Source organism: Lutjanus erythropterus, chromosome 15 (assembly GCF_056507025.1).
Source record: "Lutjanus erythropterus isolate fLutEry1 chromosome 15, fLutEry1.hap2, whole genome shotgun sequence".
Lineage (NCBI taxonomy): Eukaryota > Metazoa > Chordata > Actinopteri > Lutjaniformes > Lutjanidae > Lutjanus > Lutjanus erythropterus.
The window spans coordinates 6902634-6921424 of record NC_139331.1 but is presented as its reverse complement, the minus strand read 5'-3'; the positions used below and the strand labels follow the sequence as shown (position 1 = coordinate 6921424).

The following is an 18791-nucleotide window of genomic DNA, read 5'->3' as shown; positions in this document are numbered from 1 at the left end:
CTGGCCAGCTGAACCCACTAAGTCACCTGCAAGCACTGCTTCTGTCAGTACTCCAGTTGAGGTTAATCAATTTTGTTAGAGATACAGTCTTGAGAAAATGAAGCACAATGGCTTTGGTAATCACATGGCTTTTAGGGTGCTTCAAACTTATTCAGCTTTGATCTAATCCAAAATTTTGTAAAACCTAGGGATGGGAATTGATAAGATTTTTACGTTTCCGATTCCATTTTCGATTCTGCTTAACGATTCGGTTCTTTATTGATTCTCATTTGGTAAAAAGGAGAACAAACAGGTCGTTTAGCATCAACTTTGTTTAGTTTAGAATTAACATGACCTTACAAACCCAACAGTGGGGTCTTAAGAGGCCCACAGCCTCAAAACAACATTTGTTTTGAAAATAAATATATATATAAAAAAAAAAAATAATAATAATAATAATAATAATAATAATAATAAAATAAATATTCTTTTGTAGAAATTAACAAAATACAGCATAAATTATTCTGTGGCAATTACACAAGAATGTCCAGTAACATGTTCAACATTTTTGTAATAGAAATTGAAATTCTCCTTTTTAAAAGGATATATGAGCTGAGCACAGCTGACAAATACAATCAAGTCAAGTCCGAGGGAACTGTGCATTGTGCAATTCAGCAACCATCAACTATGAAGAATTAACAATTCTTTTGCAGAAAAATAAGCATGTTTGCTTTTTCAGGAAGGATACGCGATCTTTCTGGACTTATGGTGTCTCCAGCTGTGGAGAACACCCTCTCAGACGGGGTGGAGGACGCCTGCACACACAGGAAGCTTTCAGCCAGTCCTGACAGCAGGGGCAGAGTCTCTCTCTTGCTCCACCACCATAAGGTGGCGTTATCCTTGCAGGGGATGGGGGTCAGGCTTCTGTACAGCTGGATCTCCTGATCCACTCTCTGGGCCAGGGAAGGAAGGGGCTTTCGTTGTTGGAACGACTGCAGCTCGTTGTCCTCCTCCTCAAAGAGTTCCTCCAAGGTGGCAGCACCTGAAATTAAATGGACATAATAATGCAAAATCACTCAATAATCCATGACATCTAAATGATCATCACAATGAGCTAAACTTACATAGTCTTCTTCTTCTTCCTCCTCCTCCTCTTCATCGTCACACCCCTCCCTCTGTGTCTCTCCTTGCTCCAGGAGCTTGAGAAGAAAGTGACAAATAAGCAAACAAATAGAGAGTTTCTGCCGCTTGGGTGCCATGTTTCCTGCTGGCTGCACTGGTGAAGGACGTCGCCTTGTACATTGCGTAGCTTGCGTAAGTTATGCAACGTGCGTGGTGATGTCATTCGCGCCCACTGGAATCGATAAGGGAATCGTTTGCAAAATTGGCAAATGATTCCAAAGAACTGAAACACTGGGAACTGGTTCTCAACAAGAACCGGTTTTCTATTCCCATCCCTAGTAAAACCTCCTCCAGACCAAACAGCTGAGCCTCAGTCCAAACGAAAGAGATGTTCTCGGACTAGATCAAATTGAACCATAGTTTGTATCATTTCTAGTGTGTAAACATGTTTTGGATGGTTTGGACATTCAATCCAGTTACAGAAAGTTCTGGCAGGCTATCATCAGAACCGAAAAAGGAAAAACAAAGCAACAAAACAAAATGAGCTGCGGTTGTACATCAGGAAAGGATTTGGATTGGAAATTTTAGGTGTTAAAGTTTTTTCTTAAGTAACGACATTCCCATCAACCTCAAGTGTACCTTGTGCTGAGTGTTAATTATCAAATGTTTGCATGCTAATGCGCAATACTAAGATGGTGAACATGGTAAACATTACCAGCATGCACATGATAGTATTTTTGCTCAAGGCACCACTGTGCTGAAATACAGCCATGCAGAGATGCTAGTATAGCCTCGTTTTCCATTTATAGGTATTATCTAGAATGCATGGCCACCTGATTTGACTATTATCAGCCCAGTGAATGAGGCATAATCAGCATTGCTTTATTATGTAACCGATGAATACTTAGCCACGACAAATGCTAATGTTTCTGTAATAACCTAACCTAACATAGCAACAGGGTGAGAGGCTCAATTATCTGTGAGGGACTCTGCTCCTGCTCCTTTGTGTAGAAAGGAGCCAGTTGAGGTGCCACCTGGTTGCATCCCTATGGAGGCCACGGGGCAGACCGAGGACTATTATATATTATATATATTATATTATATCTCCACCCTGGGCTGGGAATGCTTCGGGATCCCTCAGTCAGAGCTGGTTAATGTAGCCGGAGAAAAGGACGTCTGGGATCCCTTGCTAGAACTGTTATCTCCTCGTCCCGACTTTGGATAAGTGGTTGAAGATGGATGGATGGATGGATGGATGGATAACCTAAAAACATGCTGAGCTACAATACCAGCTCACCTACAGCTGTAACTTTAAGCCTGCACCACAAACACAACCGTACAACGGCTGGAAAACGTGATGACGCGTGTCAAATCGCCTTAAAACTACTTTTCTGTATTGTTTTCATTTACTAACTAAACTGAACCTGCCATTAGGTGCAGTAGAGCCTACTGGCCTATGTCTATGGGATGATTGTATGCTGATGATTTATGCCTCATTCAATGGGCTGATAACAGTCAAATCAGGTGGCAATGGCAAGTTCTGCTCTGAGGCTGTTAGTGACAATATAATACAGGTGAGATGAACTTTGTAATTATTTGTAACTGCTACATAGTTTGAGACACGAACTGGTTTAGTGAGGATGGACATAATAAAATCAATAAAATTGCAGCTTCTGATTAGATGATGCCAGAGCCAGTGAATTAAGAGGTACATAAAACACAGAGAAAGGTCTAAAGATACATTTTTCATGAGAATTAAATAATAAAATTCTTTATATGTCTAAGGTTCAGTCATGCATAAAAGTATAGTCTATTTTAAGCATATAAAAGTTAATTCCTTTCACTGTATGTCCTGCATGAAAAATGACCTGACAAAGGTTCTGCATAAAAGACACTGGCCTGATCTGTTAGATAATGCAATTACTGTAGTAGTGCATTGTGATGTAAGGTGTGTTCTTTTAGTCGGTAACTATAGCAGCCATAACTCCTTATAGAAATGAGGACAGGGTGATGATGTAAACACATCAGAATTTATTTTAGAAAAATCCCTCAAACATACATACATAAGATTTTAGAAATCTAACCTGAAAAGTCTAAAAAATGAGTATATATTTTGATGTTATGCAACTAAAATCATGTAATTACATATTTTTTCACCTTGCATAATACTTGATATAATCCTCAGTACTGTAATCCTTACTAATCCTGCTCTAGTTGATCTGTTCTCTCATTAAGCCTTTTTGTGTGTCTTACATGACATGTTGTGCTCTCCCTGATAATCACGACAATACTGATAATATATTAGAAGAAACTAGTGTTGTAAGGTTTTCAAAACTAATTCATCTCAAATAATGTTGTAGTTTTTTGCCATTTCAAGACAAAAACACTGCTAAGAATAAATAAAAGTAATGGTGATAGTTGTAGCTAACAATAACCTAATCTTCCTTATCAGAAGTGAACAGAACGATCCGGAACAGTCACCCTCCGGATCAAGGGAGGCCTAATACATTAATGGATATTCTCCATTATTGGAATGAGTTTTTGCCCCCTAGGACCTAAAGATGATGAGGTCATTTGGCTAATTGATTCAGTTGACCCATCCATCTAACCTTTCAGTCCGGAGTAGTTCATCTTGGTATGTACTGGTCAGAGTACCATGAAATTCAGTATGAATATTTATGGTTCCTAGAGGATATTTTCAAGCATCTGCCAGTGTTTCCTTGAGTACTACAACCACATCACTATCTCCCAACACGGTTGCATCAATCTGCATATGAATAACAGGTCTTTACACTGTCAAACTGCATGCAATTGATAAGCCAGATCTGGTAAACTTAGTTGTGGGTAACATTATAAAACAGTCACAGTTTGGTTAGGTTGAGGTGACAAAATAAATAAAATTGAGTTTAGATGGCGTTGTTGGGTTGGGCTTCAAAAATCATCAAGGCTCTCAGAAGCTCACCTGGTAGAGAAAATGCTCCATGTACAGAGTCATTATTGCAGGGTCAATTATTGCACCCTTCACTGTCCAATACATGCAAAAAAAAAAAGAAAAAAAGAAAGCAAAATACTTATAAAAAGTCAACTGTTAACATTTATGTAACCCAGGTAAAATAATGGGTCACTCTGGCATAGGTTAGGTTGTCCAGCTACCCAAGATCCACGTTGTCAATATTATTGAACATTACACCTATCAACCAAAACACCTGAACCAATAGAAAGACACCAACACTTCATTGAACTTTTTAAACCATATATAGGATAAATTAACCTTAATAAACACTGATCACACTTTAGATTGGGTACTCCCAAAATGCATAGTTAACTGTTAACGAGTGCATATTAAATGATTAATTAACCTTAGTAAGCATTGTTCACACATTAATAAGTGCATAATTAAGGATTAATTAACCTTAATAAGTGCTGTTCACACTCATGTGCCCCCAAACTGCATAATTAGTCATTAACAGGTGTATAATAAAGGGTTAATTAATCTTAATAAGCAAGTTCACACCTTATATTGGGTACTCCCAAAATGCGCAGCCAACTGTTAACAAATGCATAATAAATGATTAATTAACCTTAGTAAGCACTGTTCACATTTTAGTTCTGTATCTTCAAAATATGTAGTTAATTTTAAAAAAGTGCATAGTTAACTGCTATTAATGCATAATAAAGTATGTAGAAATCATAATGAACAACAAAAGCTTAGTAAAGGTTTAATAGGCATAATAGGCAAGTTAGTTAAACTCAATAAATGTGTTTGTAATGCTGTTATAAACAATTATAGGAAACTCATAAGGCTTTTATTAACGTTCTTAAGCAGTCTTTAAATTGTTCACAAGTTTCTTATGAGTGCTTATAAATGTTTTTTCTCACAATGAATATGTTTATTATGCTATTGCTAACACAAATTTAGTCTTATTGATGCATAACAATGTTAATAAGCATCTTATACAGGGCCTGTTACCTGTTAGTTTATTACAAGCAACCTAACAAAGAACTTTTGCTTTGTGCAATCAACAAGCATTATTAATTCAAGGATCAATCCACCACCTCACTTGAGAGGTTCTGAGAGAACTGATGTGAGCAACCATTCCTGATCTTTGTCCTTGTGATTTTCGTACGTAATCGAGATCCGCTTCTCAGTTCTCGACCTCAAGACACAGTTTCCTACCACTCACCCCACAGTATGTGTGTCAAGAACATGGCAGAGGTTATGTCGCAGTTCAAAAGACTGTGACATAACCTCTGACATGTCCTTGACTGTCATTGTCAGTAAATGAAAACTATAGAAGAGAGTGAAACCAACAATAAACTGGTCCTGCTGACAAGTGTTGTCTGTGGATTCAAGACAAGACATACCTCTGTTGCCATCAAATGGAACTTGTGAGCTCATGGTTACGACATGGGAAGTTGACCACACAATATGCTTGGCGTTAAAGTGGTTATGACAGGAGAAGACTGTTGCTAGGCAACAGCAACGTGGACTGTGTCGGTGTCTAGAAGCCACCAATTCTAATAGTTGAGCAAGCTAGCAAGCAGGTAAAGTGATACAGGAAAGGCAAAGACACCAGGAAAAGATGATGCTTTTCTCAGACGTATGAAGAAAAACTGCATAACTCGTACGTAAAATATAGTTATATTACTACGGTAAAATGAGACAAAGCAAACACACCACAACTCAGAGCTTTCAAAACAAATTTCACTTTGGAGGTCTTGAATACCCCAAGTCTGGCTTGTTCTAGGGTTGTTATAAAACACATACCAGTAACAGTAAAATGTGTGTGCATGTGCATGATTCTTAGCAATTTTAAAAAGGAATATGGCTGCTCACTAGCACTATGCTGTGAAATGATGATGATGATAATGAAAAGGATGACAACTTTATTTAAAAAAAAATTGGACAGTGTCCCATTACAAGGGTTAATATCCCAGAATTTTGATTTTTACACTTCAATTATGCTAGAAAAATTCACTTTAAAAGATCAAACGCCCTCAGTGTTTAATATACAGTATATACTGTACATAGATACATATATATAACTTGTTCTTTTTGTAAAAGCAGAAAAAGTACACGTATTTATGTAGTGCTAAATCTTAAATTTGAGAAAATATAAGGGGTCACTAACTTTTCCAATGCTTCCACTTTTTTTTTGGAACAGCATCAGAAATGCATCATATGGTTTGACATTAAAAATTGAAAATTCTACTAATTTATGATGAGGGATGATTATATCTTCATTTATGTGATACTGAACTATTTTGTTTAAGATATTTTGACATAAAAACAAGTTGTTGGTCCTGTTATCTGTGTCACATTATAGGATGTTATGTCACACTAAAAGATAAATGGTAGTTGCTGTATTAGATAGAAAGTGAGAGGTATATTGAAGTACTTTTTTTATTTCACTATGAATATGTAGATGAAAAAAATATAATGTTCGTGAAAAAGCCAGTTCATTCTGATTCTGTGTCTATGCTTTCAACAATGAGTAGCTATTCAGTCACACAGTCAAATCAGGGCGTTACTGAAAGAAATAAGAAGAGCCTCTCCACTGTGCGGCACAGCTAGATATCGTGCAATCAGGACAGAATTCATTCTGAGCATGCAAAATATATTTATTTGACATGTGCACAACTGAGAGACAAATGTGAAAAGTCTTTAGACTCTATCATGACATCATCATGTATAAATGGGGTAGTGAAGCTGTGATTAGTAATGGAAACCCCCCCTGGATGGAGTCTAAACACTGGCGGTGGAAGATCTGGATGAGATGATGAGCTGAACATGGGCACTGGGTTAGAAGAAGTGGAGGAGAACGGGGTGGAGGAGGGTTGCAGCAAGTCAGTGCAGCAGAGAGGAGAACAGATTTAAAGTTCCGGCACGACGACATGATTGGCTAATGGAGTCTGCAGCCAAATCTGATTGGTTAACTTGAAAGAGTGAACGCTCATGGATACCTCATTGAGAATAAGTCAGGTAAGGAGAGAGGGGGAGAGAAAGACAGTTAAGGATGAATGACGCCTCATGATTGAACTTACGCTGAGCTTCATTTGATAATCAAACTTTATTTATTAGGATATGCAAATCATTTTTTCATTTTCTGCATCATTCTCTAAAGATCTCGCCCCCTCTGCGCTGATCCCTGTCTATTTTCTGTCTACACTTTTATGTTCTGTTTTTTCTACAAATTTCTCTCCCTTATTTCTATTCAGTCTCAAAAAGGGTGAAATTTTATACATTTTAATACATTTTTGATTTTCTGTAAAAACAGCAGGAAATATTTAAATTAGTTATTTAAATAATAATAACGATTATTAATTAATATGGTTTTTAAACCCCCTTTTTTTAAATATATAAATACATATATATTTTCTAGATTTAATAATCTGGAAGAGAAGATGGAAATGAAAAGATCTGACTGAGCTGGTTCAGTCAGACAGTACAAGTGTACTACTACATATACTGTATGACACACTCAGCTCGCTGCAATTTATGTCCAACACACCATCCACAATAGTGTTCTCTGTTCTCTCCTTCAGTGCTCTGCTAACACTGTTTCTTACTCATCCTCTGCCTGCTCCTGTAACCCCGAGCTGCTGCTGTAGCTCATAATTCATAAAGCCACCTGTGGACTCCGAGTGTTCGCTGGGAGTGACGGGGTCGGAACCTGGATACCAGAAGTCAACTCTGTAAATATTATTATATAATAACCCCTTCCACGTGAGCTGGAAGACAAATAACAGCGATGGTTGCGGTTGCCAAAGGGAAAACAACAATTGTGTGATTTGTAGCGCCGAAAGTTTGTCCTCTGTGACTCAGAGTAAATGTGTAAACACTATCGGGACCTCTGAAACATGTGAGCCGCCGTGCGCCAGCGAGTGCGCGCGCCCCGCTGGGTTTTCAGTGATTCCAAGAAAACATTTGGCTCATCGGGTCTCATGCAATCTTGCCTCGAGAGGTTTTGATGTTTATCCCTTTTATGTCGCTTTTGGCCCGGCGTGCCACATGGCTCCCGGCCTGTCCGGCTCTCAAGGACAAGGGGGCTTGTTTCTGACACATACCAGGATAATCAGGCAGTCACTGTGGTTTCATGAGCTAAGAAGTACACTTGAGCCTTGCGCTGAACTCACTAGGCTTTGTCGTGTGCAAACAGTTAAAGGATCAGGCTGGCACATGTCCCCCGAAAATACAAAAGCTACCGTGGCATTCAAGACCGAATGCTGCCTTTCAAGGAAGCTTTTCTAGTATGGCTTTGTGTCAATCAGCACTTCTTTCCGTCTCCTTTGTCCCCTTCCCTTACACTTTTCAGTAATGGGGCACTTGTCACAAGTTGTCACAAGCACTATCACATGCATTCCTGTTTTTTATCCTTCGAATTGGAGATACTTGGAAATAAGAAAGGGGCTTTTGTTGTCAGCACTACCAGACACTGCCTGGGATTTTTCTGCCTGTGTTTTATTTACTCTCAAGGCAAGGGCAACAAGTTTATTTTTTTTATGTCATCTCAACAGACCACTTGCAGCAGTCATGCCTGTATCCTTGCATCCTTGTATCCTTACGCGGTTTTAGGTTTAGATTAACGTTACATAACCTCTGTTAGTCGTCTCTACAGCGTCTAAAGAAAGATGATGACAAAAAAGAAGACGCTTCAGAAGAGTGTTCAGCTTTTAGATTTGTTTTAAAAGTCAGATAATGTCCTATTTCTATTTTTTGGTTGTGTTCTTTCAGAAAACTGACAAAATATTAATAGTGACTGCAAATACACTCAACAGCCACTTCATTGGATACACCTTGCTAGTACCAGGTTGGACCCCCTTTTGCCTTCAGAACTGCCTTAATTCTTCATGGCATATATTCAACAAAGTCCTGGAAACACTCCTCTGAGATTTTGGTCCATATTGACGTGATAATATCACACAGTTGCTGCAGATTTGCTGGCTGCACATCCATGATGTGAATCTCCTGTTTCACCACATCCCAAAGGTTCTCTATTGGATTGAGATCTGGTGAATGTGGAGGTCACTGAAGTACAGTGAACTCATTGTCATGTTCAAGAAACCAGTTTGAGATGATTTGAGCTTTGTCACATGGCGTGTATTCCTGCTTGAAACAGTCATCAGAAGATGGGTACATTGTGGTCATAAAGGGATGGACATGGTCAGCAACATTACTCAGGCAGGCTGTGCTGTTTAATCGATGCTCAGTTGGTACTAAGGGGCCCAAAGTGTGCCAAGAAAATATCCCCCACACTATTACACCACCAGCAGCCTGAACTGCTGATACGAGGCAGGATGGATCCATGATTTCATGTTGTTTACACCAAATTCTGACCCTACCATCTGAATGTTGCAGCAGAAATCGAGACTCATCAGAGCAGGCAGCATTTTCCCAAAACTTCTGGTGTTAAACTTTGGTGAGTCCATGTGAACTGTAGCCTCAGTTTCCTGTTCTTAACTGACAGGAGTGGCACCTGGTGTGGTCTTTTGCTGCTGTAGCCCATCTGCTTCAAGGTTCGACATGTTGTGTGTGTGGTTATTAGGAACCTGGGGTCAAAGAGTCAGGTTGGGTTAATGGCTAATAATGGAAGTAGTAGCTGAAAATACATGTTTAGAGCACCGCTGCGCAAAGGGTTTTTTACTGCGTGTCATGTGTTAGAGCCTTAAGTATCATTTAGTCAGTTATGTCGCTTTTAATGCAAAGTTGACATTGCTTGGGAACCCTATCTTTGCATTAACAACATAAACAACAACATAAACATTCAGAAATATTCCTTTATGATGGGTGTTTCATGGCACATTGCACACCTCTTTGGATAGAGCGTTACTGATCCTTTGTTTCTGTAACACCTGAATTGCATCAGCATACAGTTTATGCTTGTTAATTAAAATTATAGACTCACATGAATCACAGGTTGAATCACAAGAAGCCAAAGATCTCTGTTTGCTCCACTGATAGCTGGTATTCTTCATCTGGCCATTGAGGTTTTTAAAATATTCAGGATCTGGAGACAGGAAGACTTGGGAGAAGTGGGGAGTCTCAAGCGGTGGCAAATGGACTATGATGATTTTGAGAATGAGTATCAATTGTGCATGGACCAACCTTGAAATATTCTGGCGTACAGATAATTAAAAAGATAAACATCGATTTAAATTTGATTAATTTAAATTGTATTTGACTCAAAAGACTGTATAAAAAGCAAGATGGATATTTAGTTTACCTCTATGCAGTGTAGGCACTGGTTTGCATTTGGCTTATATGATTTGTGCTATGCATAACACACAATAACAAAAACTTTATTCATACTTAAGTTAAACTCTTTCTAGCCATCAAATGCTGATGTGTAGCAAAGTAAATTCTGGTTCTTTGTGTGATCTGTTGTGGAGAAATGGTTGTGCAGGTAAGTGATTCTTATTATTGCTTATTTAAATTTTTGTCAGTGTTTTCATGATTGAAATAAAAAATTTCAGACTTTAACTTTAAGATTTCCTCTTTCTCCCCTTCTCTGTCCTTGCAGTGACAGGAAAGCCCTTCTTCATCGTATCTAGTTTATCCCACCGCTGGTTGTTTGGCTGGGAGGGGTGTCGTTTCTACGGTTGGGCAGGCTTCTTCTTTGGCTGTGGGAGCCTCATCACGATGACAGTGGTCAGTCTGGACCGGTATCTTAAGATCTGCCATCTCAGATACGGTACGTCATGGTCTCCATTAACAGGGTCTCCTGAACATTTGAATTACATGTACATGGTTTTAAGTAAAATTTAGTAGCTGTCCACAATGTGGATCTAAACCTAGAACTGGAATTTTATACATTATATATTCATATAAATTTTTGTTATTGTATATGTTATAAATTGTTGTTTGTGAACCCTGGGTGTCTCTTGACTTCCCAATGAGTTTCTCTGGGCAAGATGGTTCTTATTCTGAGTATCTGTAGACAATGTACATCACTTTAGAACAGCTGTTAAGTTAAAGTTAAACTGAAAGATGTATTCTCCTCACTTTTTTTGTAAAGAGTGAAACAAATCACAGATGGAACCTCCCACATTGGAAGGGAAATTCTGGAGACCTTCCATAATGTTTCCTTAAAGTTCTGATTGTCCCAAACTTTTACAGAATATTGGGATGTTCCCAAAGACCCGCTTTTGGTTTTTGGAAGTACTGCAGTTCAGAGTTCTCTGTCATGACTGTCATGTCTGCTCACATGGCAGCTCAGCTTCCTCTGCTCGTCTCTGTCTCTCGTGTGTAGAACAATGGAGAGACTAGAGCCTCTTTACATACACTTTACAGGCGCTGTTTGTCTTGATTTAGTTTGACTTGGCAAGTCAGCCCCACACAGCAGGGATTCACATCTCAGTGCTGCCGAGGTGTGTGTCTGTTAGCTGAAACGCTCCTTTTTAGTCAAGTGGCCGATGCTGGACATTTTTCTTCCTATAAATTCTTAATTCATAAGCTTCCCATGTATATTCATGAGAACACGTAACATGCGTCACTGTGCTTGTTGTGTGTTTTAGCCTTTAGGATGAGTTAAATGCAGAGAACTAAGTTCCCTATGGGGGATTATCAAATGATAAGATGTTTTTTTTATAGCATTTCAATTCCAAATTGTAAGTCCTCTAAAGGTTCTGCAAATATTTTGGGAAGGACCTAAATAGGACCAAGACAGAACATTATAGCTTGGCCGCCTAAACATTCCCACAATGTCCTGAATATTTCCCGAAAGGGTTAAGGTTAGGGAACACCCCACTACCCTTTATAGACCACCATTCTGTGACTGTCTGGGAATGTTCTTGGAAAGTTGCAAGGTGAAATCCTATACACCAGAGGGGACATTCTCAGAACATTTTGGAACATACAGTTTTTTGAGGTTTAGCAACAGCCAATAAATTTGCTCCCTATAGCTGGTTAACTGCACGTGTAGCCACTGGCATTGAAATGACTATAGAAACTTTTTTTCGTGTTTGCTAGAACAGATGCTTAATTAAAACAAGAACACTAATGTACAGAGTTACTGATAAGCAAAAACAATCAAGGCACCTTTTTGCTCTATTACAATTCTGAGCAAATTACAAAAAACAACAACAGCAGAATTTATCTCTCAAGCCTGGATTATACTCCCAAATGGACAGCTGCGGTGACTACAGATGTGTAGCACCTCTGTTCATACTATTTTCTAGAGTCAGCTTAGAGATTGCATTCCACACATGTGCAATACACGGATGTTGAATGCATTGACTGTAGTGGCTGCGCAGACAAGTTATTCAACTCACTGAGTAAAGCCTGAGTTATACTGTCCACATCCGTGAGTGTGTACTCAGACTTGTATGCTGAGCCACAACAAATTTTAGGTTGGCAGATGTCTACACAGAGACTACATGTACACCCTCTGATGATGAAATTTACGTCACATGGAACCTAGCAGTCACTTGGCACTTGGAAAGTATAATCCAGGCTTTACTCAGAGTGAGCAGTTGCCAACCAGTAACAGGTTTGCTGGAACTTACTCTAGTTCAGAGACCAACCATTTTCATGCAACTGCTTCAAAGAAAACAGCATTTGAAGGTTTTATTGTCTCTCTAGTTCATCATTCTTCCTGTCTTTTTCTAAACTCTTAGGCACATGGCTGAAACGCCACCACGCCTTCATATGCCTGGCCTTTGTGTGGATGTATGCAGCATTCTGGGCCACCATGCCCCTGATTGGCTGGGGAAGCTACGCCCCAGAGCCCTTCGGGACCTCCTGCACATTGGACTGGTGGCTGGCACAGGCCTCCGTGTCCGGCCAGACCTTCGTCATGTCCATCCTGTTCTTCTGTCTCATCCTCCCCACGGGCATCATTGTCTTCTCCTATGTCATGATCATCTTCAAGGTCAAGTCTTCTGCAAAGGAGATTTCCCACTTTGATGCCCGCATCAGAAACAGCCACAACCTTGAGATGAAACTCACAAAGGTGGGTGAGAGGGTAGAAGCGAGGCGTGGGAAAGAAAAAAAAGCAGAACAAAGCAAGCCTATGGAGAGGAATCGTGTTAAAGACGAATCTGTGATCTGAATATGTCTTTGTATGAACTCCCAGGTGGCGATGCTGATCTGTGCAGGCTTCTTGATAGCCTGGATCCCTTATGCAGTGGTATCAGTGGTGTCGGCATTTGGCGAGCCGGACTCGGTGCCCATCCCTGTGTCTGTCATCCCCACGCTGCTAGCAAAGTCTTCAGCCATGTACAACCCCATCATCTACCAGGTCGTGGACCTGAAAAACTCCTGCGCCAAATTCTCCTGTTGTAAGGCCCTGAAAGAACGCAGGCATTTTAGAAAGTCAAGGTAAAGCAGAACACATTATCTCTCTAGTCTGTGACACTGTAGATGCAGCTTAGTGTTGCTTCAGGCAGAGCACTGGAGTTGTGCTTGCATTAGCTCATTGCTCATTCATGCTTCCTAATCACAGGCTCATGCACCAGTTGTGTGGCTACTGGCTGACCAGATACAGCCAACATCTTCAGTTAGGTGCACAATGTGGCACTAACAATTAAAGCTAGAGTAGGTATTGCATTTCAGAAGCATTTTTGTTTTATTAGTTGAAAATCTCTTTATATCCTAGCACCAAAAAAAAAACAAAAAAAAAACATTTAAATTCCGGTATCTGTGGCTGTCACAGGCCTGTAGTTAACTTTTCAATCTTTTCATTAGGCTCAAAAGTAATAATTTGGATTGCCTATGTGCCTGTCCATCAGGTACCCGCTTACCTGTGTGCACCCTGCACTAATTCTGCATGACCAGCGTCTTCCATGAGCCTGTATGCCTTGGGACCTGCCCCTACTCTGCCAAATTTTTATAAAGTCTGAATATTTCATAATCTACAGTTTGCATTATAGCCTATGTCAATAGTCTACCACTGTGATCCACATTGTTGGACTGTAGGTGTACATCAAATCCAAGATAAAAAAAAAAAAGTCTCAGAGGAAAATCGATAATCTTGTATTTGTGACTCCAAACAGATTTTTACTTTCCTTTATGGCTTGCTAACCCCTGGGTTATACCCTTCTAAGCATTCACTAAATGCTAACATTTGTGTTGCTTTGATGCTAACCGATACTAAGAACTGGTATGGATTGGGAGCAGAGTGACTTATTCATGGCAGCTTAAGTCAGTTTCCCCAACCTTATCCCAAAAACTGTCATGACAGCAAGCTAGCACCTGCAGTAGCTGCTGGTTAGCCAGCCAGCCATGGTCACAGACCCCACCATGAGCTGGCTGGAGCTCTCTCAAGAGAACAGAGGTTTTTATTTGTCTGTTGACAGATTTAACAGAGTTGAATATCACAACTAAAATAAAATTAAAGGCAACTTGTGGTTATCTGCCTTGATCTGTTTTGGTGTGAAGTTATTGTAAGAGAGTGAGTGGTATATCCAATCAGAGCAGAGTAGGGGCGGGTATTCCTGCAAGGCATTTTTGGGTGTGCATGTCCTGCGAGTCAGTTTAGTCTCTCCCAGGCAATTATATTGCTAAAGCTATATCAAGCTAGAATGACAAGCCAAAATTTCCCAATGCTAACATGCTAGCTTGACAGCTATAAGTGCTAACAATAGCCATGTTGGTTGTTTATGTTACATTATGATAATGTTAGGTGTTTCCTCTCATGTGAATTAAACATGAGGTAGTTGGATGTGTTAGCGACTCATCCTGGTTGGATATTTTCAGTTGGATACGTCTTGTTTACTCTTGCTGTTTTCTCCACCATAACCCTAACATAGTGTAGGCCTGATGTGAAAAAGAAAAAAAACAATATCAGCAGCGAATGAGAGCAATGCAGGACAATTCTGTTCTTTTGTTGCCACCGGGAAATGAAATATCATTTAGAGCTTTTGACTGAATGCACTTCAATCACATTCTCAAGGGTATCTGACAGTGAAGGCTGTTACAGCAGGCCACAGTAAATTGAAAGTCTTCACTGCTGGCTGCAATCATGAATCTGCACATTTAAGTTCATTAAACTACATTCACTCTATGGATTTACTTCACTGCAAGTAAATCCAATGATTTCAGACACCTGAACTGAGTTTGATTATGCCAATAGGAGAAAGCAAACATTTTCCCATCAGCTAGGGCTGCACAATTAATGGAAAAATAATCAAAATCACAATATGGCCAAGCGCAATACCCAAATCTCAAAAGCTGCAAATTTGCCCTGGACTACCACACGAATGTTTGAAAAAAAATCACAGTGATGTTGACATTTGACAACCACTCACGCTCACATTAACAACTACAAGCAATTTAGTGTTATGAACTGACCTATTGTGCTGCGTATCTTTGGAGTGTGGAGGAGAACCCGGAGAGAACCCATGCCAACACAAGGAGAACATGCAAACTCAACACAGAAAGTTCCTGCCTCAGCCACAAACTTCCCAGCCCCCCAGCCGCCTGTGAGATTCAAACTCAGACTCTTCTTGCAGTGAGGCGACAGTACTAACCACTGCACACCGTGGCACCACATAAGTAAAGTGTGATTTTAAAAATCAGAACTGCGGGTAATAAATTATAAAAGTACATATAACCCTATTTTCTGATGGTATTCCTTTATATTTATGTAAATGTATTTTTTAATAAAAAAAATACACAATTCCTTTTGGAAGTAGACTCACTCTCTTTGAAGAGGAACAACACAAAGCCAACTACATTTCCACCACATCATTTCAGCATGTTGTTTTGATGCTTTGAGGAACACAGAGACAAGATTAACTTTAACATCTCAACTAATTGTCCATTTAGTTGAAACAATTATGTCCATTTGTTAAATGCTGCTGCTGCAATCAGCCTTTGCTGCCCTGTGATGTAATTCTTGAAAATGGTTATTTTTCAAAGAGAATTATGGTTGAACACGCTTAAATTCTACACACATTTCCCACTGCAGCACAAAAGAGCAATTGCATACAAATGCTGTTAAGAGCTTCAAAATATCAGCTGTGTGTGGTGCTGAAAAGGAGTGAGTGCACTTAAAAGTGACGATGCATTAATTTTTATCTGTAAGCTGTGCCAAAAATTCCTTTTTACAGCTTAAAGCTTGCTGCTCTTTAAAATTCATGCTAAAGGATGGACGTTTCAGACTTTGTTTTAGCTGCTGCTGGAAGCAGATGTTATTCTTTTAGCTCAAATTAAACCTAACACAAAGCAGTGACAGTTTCTCTAACTCTCATCAATATTCACATCATCTATATGAGTAGCATTCTGTCTTCATCATACCTGTGTGCACACATGTGGCAAACAACAGATGCACAATAAATGAAAAGAAAAGAGAAAACGTGGAACCTGAAATACAATGGTGCATGCACACACCAGTGCACCAGTATTAATATATTAATAATTTACTTTTAATCCTGCTGCTGTTTCCCAACATTAACCATGTGCTTAATGTCAGGTGACATGACTTAGCTCACACACTAAAGGTCCGGTACACCTGTTGCTACTACTCTGAAATGGTCATATATGTAATTTGGGAGTCACTGCCAATCAACCTAATCAGTTGTTGAGGTATTGAACGTGTTGGTGTACTATATTTGTGAAAGGGATGACCTTTGCCGACCTCCTTCTTTCATGTCCTTGCAGGTTCTACACCATCTCTGGCTCATTAAGGGACACTCCACCAGCCAAAGAAGCTCATATTGAGATGTGAGACAGACACTTTAGACTGTGTTACCTCTTCTACCTTGGACAGTTTGCCTTGTTCCCTGCCCTCTGTGCCCTACACTTACTATCACACGCTGCCTATCACCTGCTATGACATCATCAGCCGCTCACCTTCGTTTCCGGTGGTTCTCGCTGCTTGTTTTATTTTTGCACCCACGCTGGATCGCAGCGTGCCTCCAGCAGCTCCCCCACCTCCTCTTCCTCGGGAACACATCCATCCCTGCGAGGCTTTCCCGAATCTGTGGAGTTGCTTCGTCTTTACCGTGGTTATGACTTATGAGTGACGTGTTGTGTGAGCATCTTGACTTTGTTTTCAGCATTGCGGGCACGCCGTCCGTCAGTGCTATGAAAGAGACAACACACATGTTACTGACTGACTTGTTCTCATAATCCAACTCGACTCAGGTTTGAAAACTTGAGAAGTTTCCGACCAAAGTCACGTGACACCTGGAGCTTTGGTGAATCCAAATCTTGCAAAAGTGTGAAACTGCTAGACAATTTTCAAATATTGAATTTATTTTCGGCAATGTTTCTAAAGCTGAACTGCAAATTAAAAGAGAAAGATACAATCAACCTGACGTGAGCCATGTCAAATCAGGTTTATGTGTAACAGTCAAGCTCAGAGTTGTATTTTTACTGTTTGTACAGGCTGTTGTCTTTTGTACTCCTACACCTGTGGCTTGTATACAGTAGGTATATTTCAGGAGGCACTGAATCACTTCAGCTTATGTTTTCATCAGCTGTTAAACTGCACACAATGTGATGATATGTGACTCTATTCCGTGAAGACTTAAACTTTGCATTTACAGGGTACTGACATTTTGCAGCACTGACCTAAAGCCTATGAGGGTAATTCAAAAAGTTCTGAGACAAATTGAAAAAAAAACTTTATTTATGAAAGATACAAAATTATTTTTCAACATAAGATCCACCTAACTCAATACACTTGTCTAGTCAACCAGGTCACAACCTCCCTCTTCGCTTCAAGTATGGACTGAAATCTTGTTCCTTTCAAACGTTCCTTCAACTTTGGAAATACAGCTCTAGAAGGTGAAGAGTCTCCATAAACATTTTGCAAAGCTTCAATGATTTCTGTAGGTTTCCATTGAAGTTTTGTTAGAAATTTGATGTTTGCTCGAACTTCAAACTGGCTCATTTTGGACGGTCCAAAATGTTGGTTTTGTATTATGTAACCTGGAACATTGAATAACAAAGTTAGAATGCTGTAACTTGTCAAATTTGTTTATAAGTCATCAGTGGTACGATTCAAGGTCATTTTGTTACACTGTTTTGACTCAGTTTGAATTTATGTCATTTGTCTTAGAACCTTTTGAATGCCCCTCGTATTTGTTCCTGAGACGAGTGTTCACAAGTGAACTACACAGCACAAGTTTCAGCCCTTCACAAGAAAACACCCACACAGGATGAGTGCACTTTACTGGGAAAACCATTCAATATGCATAAGAACAGTCTGTGTTACACATATATATTGTGGATTGTTGCAGAGAGGAAAATGGACACACAGTATTCATGCTAAGAATGAAATGTATATCATTCTTTCACTGACTACCAAACCTGTTGTGGCCATGGGTACAGGAACGGTTATGGTTGATTCAGGGACCATTTTTGAATCTATTTAATGTTGGTTTGTTGTCTGTTGTCTGTTTTTTTTTGCCACAACCATAAATAGCAGCATCGTTTCCACGATGCATTAAAGAATTAGTTTGACATTTTGGGAAACAATCTTATTCACCTTCTTGCCAAGGGTTAGACGAGAAGATCAATACCACTCTTGTGTCTGAGTGTTAAGCGTAAAGCCAAAGACAGGAGAAGATTAGCTTAGCATAGCATAAAGAACAAAGCAGGGGGAAAAAGCTAACCAACCAACAAACAATGTGGTTTATGTAGACTTGCATATTTACATAAACAAACCATAAAAAATAACTAATTGTTAAATAGCATATTAATTAGTGGGTTTTAAAGGTGTTTGATTCTGAACTCTGATCAG

At 39.5% G+C, this 18791-nt stretch overlaps 1 protein-coding gene across 1 annotated transcript in view; it reads left to right on the top strand.

Moving 5' to 3' along the window:
- Nucleotides 1–17622, top strand: part of opn5 (opsin 5) — an 81182-nt gene extending 63560 nt beyond the window's left edge. The window contains exons 4-7 of the mRNA XM_084737510.1: nucleotides 10623–10793; nucleotides 12718–13052; nucleotides 13176–13420; nucleotides 16703–17622. Of these exons, the coding sequence (XP_084593636.1) occupies nucleotides 10623–10793; nucleotides 12718–13052; nucleotides 13176–13420; nucleotides 16703–16769 (818 nt within the window). The 3' untranslated portion in view covers nucleotides 16770–17622. The remainder of the gene's footprint in view (nucleotides 1–10622; nucleotides 10794–12717; nucleotides 13053–13175; nucleotides 13421–16702) is intronic.
- Nucleotides 17623–18791: the final 1169 nt, after the last annotated feature.